The sequence below is a fragment of the Pygoscelis adeliae genome, unplaced genomic scaffold (assembly GCF_000699105.1).
Source record: "Pygoscelis adeliae isolate BGI_AS28 unplaced genomic scaffold, ASM69910v1 Scaffold273, whole genome shotgun sequence".
Classification (NCBI taxonomy): domain Eukaryota; kingdom Metazoa; phylum Chordata; class Aves; order Sphenisciformes; family Spheniscidae; genus Pygoscelis; species Pygoscelis adeliae.
The window spans coordinates 218799-229478 of NW_008824416.1; the positions used below are offsets into that span (position 1 = coordinate 218799).

The 10680-nt window shown below is 53.3% G+C and overlaps 1 protein-coding gene across 1 annotated transcript in view; it reads left to right on the forward strand.

Annotated features, from left to right (window-relative positions):
- RAB11FIP5 (RAB11 family interacting protein 5 (class I)) overlaps window positions 1-8474 on the forward strand; it is a 24048-nt gene extending 15574 nt beyond the window's left edge. Inside the window, exons 4-5 of the mRNA XM_009320891.1 lie at window positions 6444-6633; window positions 7730-8474. Of these exons, the coding sequence (XP_009319166.1) occupies window positions 6444-6633; window positions 7730-7939 (400 nt within the window). The 3' untranslated portion in view covers window positions 7940-8474. The remainder of the gene's footprint in view (window positions 1-6443; window positions 6634-7729) is intronic.
- Window positions 8475-10680: the final 2206 nt, after the last annotated feature.

The following is a 10680-nucleotide window of genomic DNA, read 5'->3' on the forward strand; positions in this document are numbered from 1 at the left end:
AGGCAGACCAGGGCAGACCCCCTGCCAGCGAGCCCGAGGGGCCGTGGCGCCGATGCTCGGCAGACAGCAGGATAGACTTCAAGAAGGCTGATTTCTGGAAGCCAGATAGGGTGGAGGAGAGGTGCGAGCAGAACGCTTCAGCCCCGAGAAATCCCTTTGCTCCGGCACTCAGCCCAAATGCCCCAAGCAATCCCTTTGTGGAGAAGGCACCAGACCCCCTCCCTGTTCAAGCTGTGCTGCCCGAAAGGCTTGATCAGGGAGGCTTCAGCTTCATCAACCTCCACGAGGAAGCCCTTGGGCAAGGCTTCCAGCCCGCTAGTCTTCCCGGGGACCCGCTGGGCAAGCCTCCTTTCCTGCATGACAGCCAGCCCTTGGCCTTCTCCACCCCTTTCCTTGTGGCTGCAACTAACCCTAAACAGTTTGATTTCCCTTCCCCTGTTGCGTGCCCCGCGAGCAGCGGGGTCCCTGCCGCGACCAGCCGCGCAACCGCCCAGCCCTGCCCTTTGCCGCAGTCCGGTGACACACAAGCTTCAGCGCTCGTGGTTTTGCCCAGGGAGACACAGCCAGCTGAGAAGCCCTTTTTCCAGCAGATGACCAGGTGAGCACTCTCCGGGGAAGGCGAAGGGTGTGTATTTGGTAGAGGTGAACCCTGTCTCCCTTCTGCTCTTATCAGGGGGCTGATAAGTGGACCCCGGCTCAGTGTCAGCAGCTCACGATTGCACTGACTCCAAGGAGGCCGCTCCATGTGTTGCTGCGGGTCCTCTCTCCCCTCACCTTCCCGTGGTCCCAGAGAGTCCAGCTTGAACAGCTTGAAGCCTTGGCGCTCTCGGACCACGGTGGGGAATGGCCACTGGTGTCCTGTGTTTGCCCTAAACTGGGGCAAACGGTTTGACGCATCCAAGACCTGCCCCGGCTGAAAATTCAGCCACAGCAGAATTGCATCCGCATTTCACTCGATGCTAATTTTGGCTCCATCATCTTCCCTGTGCTTGCAAAATAGGTGCCTTTTCCATGTCTGCCAGGCGAGTTTCCAGCCATTAATGCTCTCATGAGTTCCTTCATGGCATGTGCGCAGCTACTGCCCCTTCCCTTTTCATTAATTCAGCTTTGGTTTCTTTCCTTTTTAAATGACCGTCAGGTACTAAAAACCTTCTTCTCTCCATAGCAAAAAAAAAAAAAAAGTAGTTTCACCAGGGTGGTGGCAAAATGCCGTTCTCCCCTCCTTCCTGCCGAGATGCCCGTTGGGACTTAGCCTTAAGGATAACGGGAATGGGAAGGGGGGTACCATGGCGGTGCATCAGAGGAAAGAAGGGACTGTTCCTCCTCTCAGGTCAGTCTTGGGCTTGTAGAAATGCCGTGAAGCAGAGAAAGATGCTGAGTTTAGGGCATGGAGTCTTGCTCTATGTCCTCCAGCTCGTCTAGTTTTCCTGGTACACCTTCCCCTGCTCTGCCTGGATTGTCATGGGCTCTGTCTGCCCAGAGTATCAAGGATCAAGCTCTTAGAGTTTACATGGGGATCTGGGTCTTCCAGCAGTGATTTATTTGATCAGTCTCACTTCTGCGACAGAAGGCAAATGGAGCTTCATGGGAGCACTGAAATGATAAAATCCCGACTGGCCCAAGAACAATGTTGGTCATGGCCCTGGGGAGAGAGAGGGCAGGAGGATGGGGACAACAGAACTTAGCTGAGCTGCAGCCCTTCTGCATGGGGATCCCTCCTTGGTTCGAGCGTGCGTTTGATGTGCAAACTGACCTCGGGAGCAAAAACCAACAAGAGATGGGTCTGTTAGCTGATTTTCTTTTTTCTTCTTCTGTATTGAGGCCAGATCCTCAAAGCATTCTTAATTGGATTATTCATCCTCCAACAAATTGCCTTGTTCAAAATTTGCAGATAGCAGGTATACAGAAACCTCCTGAATTTTTGGTGGTTTGTTATGTTTCATGGAAAGAGAAGTGTCCTGCAATCCCAAAGGGTAAAATTAGGCAATGAGAGAAGTGTAGTCCCAGGGCTCTCTTTGTCAATAGTATGTGCTCACAGTCACCTTCGGGCTTGACTGTGCCTCCATCCAAGGGCTGACTGGCTCGTGGGAGGAAAGCGGGCTTGGACCTAAGAGCTGGTCGTCATGTCAGTGCTGGCTTCTGTCATGAGACACGTCTGAGAAGTCCTTGAACATCTCTGCTCTGGTTTCTCTACCTGTAAAACGCGGATGTTTTGGATGCTTGCTGCTGTGATTCGAGAAGCTTTGAAGAGTTACTGAGGTCTCTGTGGAAGGCTCTGAGGATCTGAACTACTTTATAAGGTTGGGGAGATGTGACTAATTGTCACAGGGGGAGAGAGGCAAGGTGGAAAGGCCCTTTTCCGGGTGCCCGTGGTGATGCTTGCCTTTCCTAGAATCATCTCCCATTAGGCTGATCAGTGGCACACAGACAAAGAAAAGATACGGTAGAAACGAGGTGGAAGAAAAAAGGAAAGACTTCAAAATTAGAACAGGCATTAAGGCTTAGCTGGGTCCAAAGTGTCTTTCTCTTCCATCAGATAGAGGAGGAGCTAGTACCTGGTGTGGATTATTGAGAGTCTGGTGTGCTGGGGTTATGTGCCCTCCTCGGGAGGGATGGAAACTGAGTATGGGGACCCATGTCTCTTCCCAGGTGGCCAGAGTGGCTCTCTGCTGATCATCTTGTTCAAGATGGCAGGTCAAGTGGTAGACCTGTATATCTGAGTGACACCAGCGCCTCCCGCCTAGTCTGGCTGGGGCACCGCCTGGTCACAGTGAGCTGGGCGGTTGTGCCCTCCTGGAACAGCTTCTTGTGTGCCAAATTTGAAGATGCAACTGGGGAATTCAGACTCCAGAAGAGCATGTGTTGGGATTGCAAAGTGCAGGAGAGCACCCTTCCCGGCTCTCCTGCAGCGAGGGAGGGCTCTCGCCCAACAAAACTGTTGCTGCTGGGGTAAGGTGGGTGCTTGGAGCATCAGCTGCAACACTCAAGTGTACGGGGGCTCCCCTTTCTGCTCTTTGGGGAAGGGTGGGATGGTGCCTTCACTGCTGGGAAGGTGTCTCTGGTCACATCCCCCTGGTACGGGTGGGACCTATAGGACAGCTCATGGCAGTGCTCTGGGGACTCCGCTGCCTTGGAGGAGCCCAGCAGTTGTGCAGCTCCTTACCCATGGATCGGGAATTCAGATGTGCAACTATTGCAGCGTGTCAGGACTGGGGTGACAGGATTGGGGACGTCACAGGTGCCGAGGTGGTATTGGCACACGCTGCTTTGTGCCTTCCCAACGTCAGGAGTGCAGCAGAATCCTCTTCTGAAAACGAGGTTTCAGGTTAAATCACGTGCCAGTCTTTGTGATCTGAATGTATTCCTTGTGGAGCCCTCGGAGCTCAGGGAGTGGCTTGCCACATCCATAGATAGACCTGGGAGAAGAGTTCCTGATCCCTAGTTCAGTCATTCCCTTTTCTCCACGGAGGTCTGGCCCTCAGATGCTGTGTGCTGCTGCAGGCACAGCAGCTTACCCACGAGAGACTCATTTCCTTGGATTTGTTGTCTTGTTCTCCGTGAGAAGCATTTTAATGGGTTGATAAAGACTTAATTTCCAAGTTGCGGTAGGAGAATCTCCCCAGTTTTCCGCTGTGCTCAGCAATGACCTCAGGATCATCGGTGAAAGCTGAACTGTGACACAGCAAGGCTTGCTCAGAGAGAGGGGCCAGGGCGGTGCCACTGTCATCCTGAGATGTTTCATCTTGAACGCATTAAGCTTCATCGTAGACCTACGTCCACTTGGAGATGCAGTACTGGATTAGGCAGGCTGTCGGTGTGAGCAACTAATTCTAGTCTGAAGTTCACATTCATCGACCGGCGGATGGAAACAGGTCCCACTTCTCAGCAGATCCATCAGGACTTCAGATGTGGCCATGAGACGTGAAGTAACCTCTGCTCCCCTGGAAGTACCCGGTGCCGACCATCCCGGGGCGGGATGCAGGTGGAGGAATGCCTCCTGGTTTCAGAACCTCTGAGTGACAAGCCGAGGGGACAGAGCCCCTGCTTTGCTCAGCAGGAGCCCTGCACACACTACCCTCTCAGCGGGAAAGATGGGATAATGATTTTTTTGGTTTTTATTTTTTAAATACCTTTTCCAGCTCTGCAGAAATTGATGTGTTCCCACTGGCTGAAAGCTGCCTGCGACCAGACTTGCAGCGGGAAATGTCCCCCTGCTTTCAAAATGCATCCAAGCGATCCCACTGGCATCCCAAGGCTGTTGCTGGTTTTCATTCTGTAGAGTGGCCTTGGTAAGTTTGGTCCAAAAGAGGTCCCCTTCAGAGGTTTAAAATGGTTTGAGCGTTCGTGACGGCCAGCCAGTGCCCTGCAGACCTCTTGCTTAGGGGTGTCAGTCTCCTGCTTCTGCAGCCGTACTCTGGTCTTAGTCTTTGCACTGGCTGTGGGGATGCTGTGGGGATGCATGAGGCGACGGTGGCATTTGGGGATTCCTGCCTTCAGATCTGGCTGTGACGAGCAGTCCTGGTGGCTCCCCAGCCGCTCTCCTTCCCAGACACTGTGTTTTAAGAACCGTAGAAGTCCTACAGTGGTAGTAGAGCTGTCTTCCCCATATCCCTGCAGTGAACCCCACTCATTTTGGGCTAGGAAGGAGGCTAGCAGCAGTTTAAGCAAGCAAAGTCATTACTTCTGTTTTTTAAAGGACTTGGGAATGAGCAATTCTTCAGGATCTGTGCATGGCCTCTGGTCCGGTCCACCCGCACCCCATCTTACGTCATACCAAACGGACAACTGCTGGATCGCTTGTAACGCAGTATCGTGGTGTTTGCAGCTCTGCTGGTGAGGGGTTTAGTCCAGGGTGGAGAGTGCTTGAGGCTGACGTGCAGAACGGCAACTTCTCCAAGCCCTGGCGCTGTCAGTGCACTCCCACTCAGATTTGTGGGATCCCTCTCCATCCTTTCAAGCTGTCCGGGAACCCTTGCCTCTGTCCACGTGCTTGGACAGCTCTGACAAGGGTTGTTGATTCTTTGGCTTGTTGGCGCTGGTCAGTGGCTACCTTTGCTGTCCTCTCCTAGCAAATGGATGACAGGAGGCATCATCGTGGTTGAAGAGGACTTCTAGACGTGCCCTGTCAGCACAATGGGGAGATTGCTTGGTACATCCTGATCCCGTCACCACTGACAAGGCATGAGGACACCAGCCTTGAGGACTTGGGCCATCCACCTGATGCCTTATGTCATGCTACCTTTGTCCCAGCCTCAGCCATCATCTCTGACCTGGAGCAGGGTTGAAAGCCACCTGCTCTGCTTTCGAAACGGAAATAAAGCACAGTCAAGTGGTTACAGCACGAGCTGGACTTGAGAGGGGTCTGTCCCAGCCCGGCTAACAGCTCACACAGTGACTGTGGGTGTTATTCCTCCTCTCACAACCCGTCCTACTAACACCCTGAGGTCCCCGTTTGTAAAGAGAGACTGCGCTTGCCTGCCTTGCTTGAGAGCTCCTGCGAGCAAGGTGTCCCCCTTCCCCTGCAGCATCGTTTGGACGCACAGCAGTTGGGATTATCACCCTTTGCAGGGTGGCTGCTGCATCTGATGAGTGCAGAGGCTTTGCAGAGCTCCGGGATAGATTTTACGATCTTTGCATCCCGAGTGTGGTGCACGGGTCTGCCCGTTCCTTGCAGGAAGGTAGCATCAGGTCACTTCTCTTTCCATCACGCTGAAAAGCAAACTCACTTTGTTTAAGCCCAGAAACAATCTTTTGGGTGAAGAGTGAGGCAAAAATAAATGAAAATGTAATTCCTCCTTAAGTGACGGAGAAGGTGCATTCAGATACCATCTCCTCGCCTTCCCTTTTGGCTAGTGGAGGGGCACAAACTCTGTGGTGTCTTCCAGGCAGGCGGAGCCCAGCTCTTGGGCTGAGGCAGTGCAGGAACTGATGCACAGTGGGCCAGGAGCATCCCTGAAGCATCAGTGATAACCCCAGGCACTAATCTGGGGGCTCCTGGGCAGCAATATGCCCTTCTGGGCAGTGGATGTAGCGACCCCAATTACATTGGACCTGGGTTAAATTTCCCCCAGCTGTGCCAACACCTGGCAGCCGGGAGCTTCGACCCACAGCCCTCTCAGTGTGGACTGAGAAGCATAGGTGTGGGCACTGGGGACCTGTTCTGTATCTCGGCCGAACATGTGTCCTGGGGCTCCTTATCTCGTCTCTGGGTGGCAACAGTGCCGGAAAGCGCTGTGGGCTGCCTGCTCTGCAGGACGCTGGCTCTCCTCTCTCTTCTTGAAGCAGGTGAGCTTTGAGCAACACAGGCACAGAGGATTTAGCTGTGTGGAGCTGACTAAATTTGATAAGTGGGTCCCATCCCCATAAAAACCATAGGGAGAGCCAGCCGCGTCACTCCCCAGCTCGGCAGGGTGTTAACTGTCCAACCTCCTTGTTCTCCTTAGTCCTCACCCAGTGAAACCCATCAGCGCTGCGGTGCAAGAGGTCTCCAGCGAGAAGAAGCAGCAGCACAGGTCCAGCCTGACGACCGCTCTGAGCAATGGCCTAGAGAAGCTGAAGACAGTCACCACGAGCAGCGTCCAGCCTGTGGCCCCATCCTCACACCTGGAGAAAACAGACTCAAAGAAGTTAAAGGTAGGAACCTACCACTGAGGTGAGAGCTGTGTTCCCACCTGCTTGAGGTGTTCTATATTTGGTGACAGAGGTGTAGAAAACTGGTGTTGGAGGAGGTAGAACAGGGTCCTGCCACAGTGTGAGCGGAACCATGTGTATTAACCCCGATATCCTTGCTCCTGGTTGCCCAGCCTCCCACTGGCCTCCCTTCCTCCATGACCTGGCCTCTGGACCTTCTCACCCCATCGTTCTTCTCCCACTGCTTGCTTCAGTTTGGGATTTTTGTTGTACAGTGTGTGAGCGAATGCCTGGTTATCTGCAAGACATGAAAGATGGAGGATGTGATTGCTGCCTGATTGAAGGCCTGAAGGGTTTTTTTCTGCTGACAGAGACAGAGGGAAGGTGCTTCCTGGAGCCTTGCTCGAATGTTGCTTGCCTGGCTGTATTTTAAATGCTGGCATGTTGAGGCAAGCAGAATACCTGTGTGATGTGTCTGAGGGCACAGTCTCACGGGGTTGCCTTCTCCTTCCCTGCTGCTCTGTTTGCCTCCCCAACTTGACATGTAAAATGCTGCTGCTGGGGTTCACCTCGTCCTCTGGGAGCTCCTGAGGGGTCTTTCGGCTCTTAATTCTCTTCTCCTGTCATCATCCAGGCCTGTTGCTGGAGGACTGGGAAGCCCCAGAGAGGGGGAGTAGTTAATGCCAGGCCTCATTATGCCAGGCTAATGGGCTCCATTGTGCCTACGCCCTTAGCTTCTAACTGCTGGGGGAGAGAGGTTTGACAGTCTTTGGGGAAACCCTGTTAAATGATTCACTCAGCTGGTGGAAGTGCTTAGCGGTCACCTCGAGCCATATGGAGAGGGCTGCATTGGCCTGGATGTCTGGGCAGTTGTTCTGTCTCCAGTATTTTTCGGCGAATGCATGGCACGTGGGAAAGCTGCTTTGTAAAGACAGGACGTGATAGCCGCACAATGCCTCCAGCCCATCAGGTCAGATTTGGAAAGAAGGCAGACATAGCAAACATTGATTGCTTTGGTTGTTGCTGCATCTTGCAAACACTAAAGGGAGCAGCGGTTTTCATTTCACTCACTGAATGTTCCTCTTGGCTTCTACCACAGGATCCCGCCGTACTGGACCAGTCAGCTAAGTATTATCACTTGACCCACGATGAACTCATCCAGCTCCTGCTGCAGAGAGAGAAGGAGCTGAGCAAGAAGGAGGAGCACATCCATGAACTGGAGAACTACATTGACCAGCTGCTGGTGCGCATCATGGAACAGTCTCCCACACTCCTCCAGATCCCGCTGGGGGAAAGCAAGACCAAGTAACCCCTCCCCAGAGACCAGCATCACTTGCCTAGAGCACTTCTCCAATAAACAGGCTGCAAACATCCCTGCACTCCCCCCTCCTCTTACAAGAGGGCTCCAGTGGCTTCTGTTCGCAGAGTTTAGCAGGAAAGATTATCTGCTCCTTCCCAGCCCAAGCTTATCCCAGCTCTGGCTCCAGGGAACTATAGGGTGGTGGGCTGTCATCCACCCTGTGGGGAGGAGCAGAGCCCTTCACACGAGGCAGAGGCCTCCTTAGGTTCCTGTCGTTGTGACCAAGTGGCCTCTTCTCAAGCACTCATCCCGCCAATGCTTTAAGTGGTCCATGGACATTTGAGAGCTGGAAACCAACCTCCTCGCCCATGGCTTCATCCTGCAACTGCTGCTCTTCTGCCCACACTCTTCCACATCTCTTTTCTCTGAAGTGGTGTACCCTGGCTGATGGATGATGTTAAATTGGTTGATGACATCGGTGATGCTTAAACTCAGTACGGGTCTACCACCGAGGTACTGTCCGCTGAGCCTGCTCGGCAGGGCAGCTAGGGGAAGGGGCTACAAAAAAAAACCTGCCCCGTATGTTGTACCCCCAAATGAAGGGTCTCCGTCTGAAGAGCCAGCTCCAAGTTGTGCCGGTATCTGACCGTATGGGAGATGCTACACCAAGCGACAGTGCCGGAGTCGGAGGCCGTAAAGGACTCAAGCCGACGTCACTGCCTGATCGTGAGCAGTGTCGATTCCTTCGCTGTGTGCATGCATAGTCTCGATGCTGCCTCAGTTACCCAGCTCAAAACTGAACTTGCAATACGGGAGAAGGGCCAGTGGTGGTTTGTGCACCATCGGTACTGCAGGAGATCTTCTCGCCCACCACCCAACCTGTCACCGGGCTGGCTGGCACCAGTGTGCCCTGGGGCGGACTGTATGTATAAACCACAGCTGAATTTTCTACTCAGTATTACACTCCCTCTTTCCTGTGTCCACAGGAATTGCTTTCCACTGGCTGTCCCCCCCACCACTGACTTTCTGTCATCTTTCTCAATGCAACAGGAAAATGCCATTGGGACCGAAGCTCGTGTGCAGAGAAGGATGTCTGACCGCCTGGCCACCTCTATGCATGACATCCTGCTGGGTCAGGCAGCCGTCAAACACTCTCTGTCAAAGCTAGCAATTCAGTAATCGTCGTAGACCCCCCTTCAAGCCAGTATTAGTGCCAAACACCGCTTGAATCGTATCACATACACATGCCAGCGTCAGGTCTCTGGCGGCTTGGGCCCACCCTTAGGCATTGTAGGCCACCTCTCTCGGGAGTTGAATGCTTCTTGCTGCTAACTGTTGAGTGACCGTCCAAAGGCCTCTGATTTACGCGGTTTAACAACCGTGGATAGTGTTAGCCTGAGGCTGGTGAGCGATGCTCCTGGCCACACCGGAGTACAGCGCAGCTTTTGATTTGGAGATGCTGTGGAAGGCTATAGAAAGGATGTTGCTCCCTCTCGTTCTGCCAGGATTTTGACTAGAGAAGGCGCCCGTGCGGGCAGAGGGTCGGTTGGCGTGGGACTTGAGCTGTCTTGACACGTAAGGCATCTTCTCTCTCCTGTACATCTCCCAAAGTTACTGGATTCTTTTCAAACCTTTGTGTTCTTTTCTCCTTACTTGCTTCAATGTATACCATGACTTCGAAAAATCGTGCCTTTTGCAATAGGATGATAGCAGTTTCCTACCAAAAAAGGCTCTGAAATCCAATTCTCAGTTCAGCGCAGCCCGTCGTGGGCAGCTTTCTCTTCCGTTTGCCTGCTAATCTGAACTAGGGTTATGTTTAAACGCAGACAGCAGAGCCTTCCCATCCCCGTGTGTGCAGGTTGCTTTTGGTCTTTGGCAGGAGTGCTGCACGGGCAGCTCACGTGACACGGGAGGTAGAGATATTAAGAGATGACACTGGGGGAAGAGCAGGCCAAATGTTCCAAGACAAAATATGGCCGGATAAGGACAATATTGGGTCATGCTCAGAGTCTGAGGTTGGAGAAAGTAGGCTGTCGGAGTAAGAGGTATCAGGTGAAGAGGAGATTTGGCGTTGCTGTCACTGACAACGTTTGGTCATATCGAGCCTGTAGACCATCATAGGAGAAGGAGGATTTGTCACCTGGGAAGATACCAGCTACGAGCCTTCAGTTCCTACCTGCCTTCGCCCCTAGTAGGAAGTAATCTGGGGTTTCGCACTTCTCTACCTGCGTCTTCACGTTCTTCCTCCCTCTGTGTGTCTCAGGTGCGGGGACTTTGTTTCTGGCGTACAACATGAGGGTCTGAGGGAAGGTGTTTCTCTCTCCTTATAGAATAGTACCAGAAACATCTCTCTGCCTGGATAATCGAAAGATCCTGTGGCCTGAGAGCAGTGTTCCCTTTCTGGGTGGATATCTCTCGTGGAGAAGCCCTCCCTTTTATCTGAAAGCAGGCAGGGAGGAGTTGCGGACAGCCAGAAAGCAGTCCAGCGTCAGAAGAGTGGCGTGGCGCGGGCGGGAGGGCCGGGAGAAGGGGCAGCCCCGCTGGCCGGCAGGGATGCTGAGCGGTGAAGGCTTATGTCAAGCGGGCATTGGTAAGGGGGAGGCGCAGAGCTGAAATCTCACACGAAGGCTCACGCTGGGCTGTCCGCTCCCTGAAAAATAGCTGCTTCCTGGGACTTCTCCCCCGTCACCGACCGGCGTCGTAGGTGCTCCCCACACACAAGTGCCAATGTTTATAAGGATCTTGCTGCA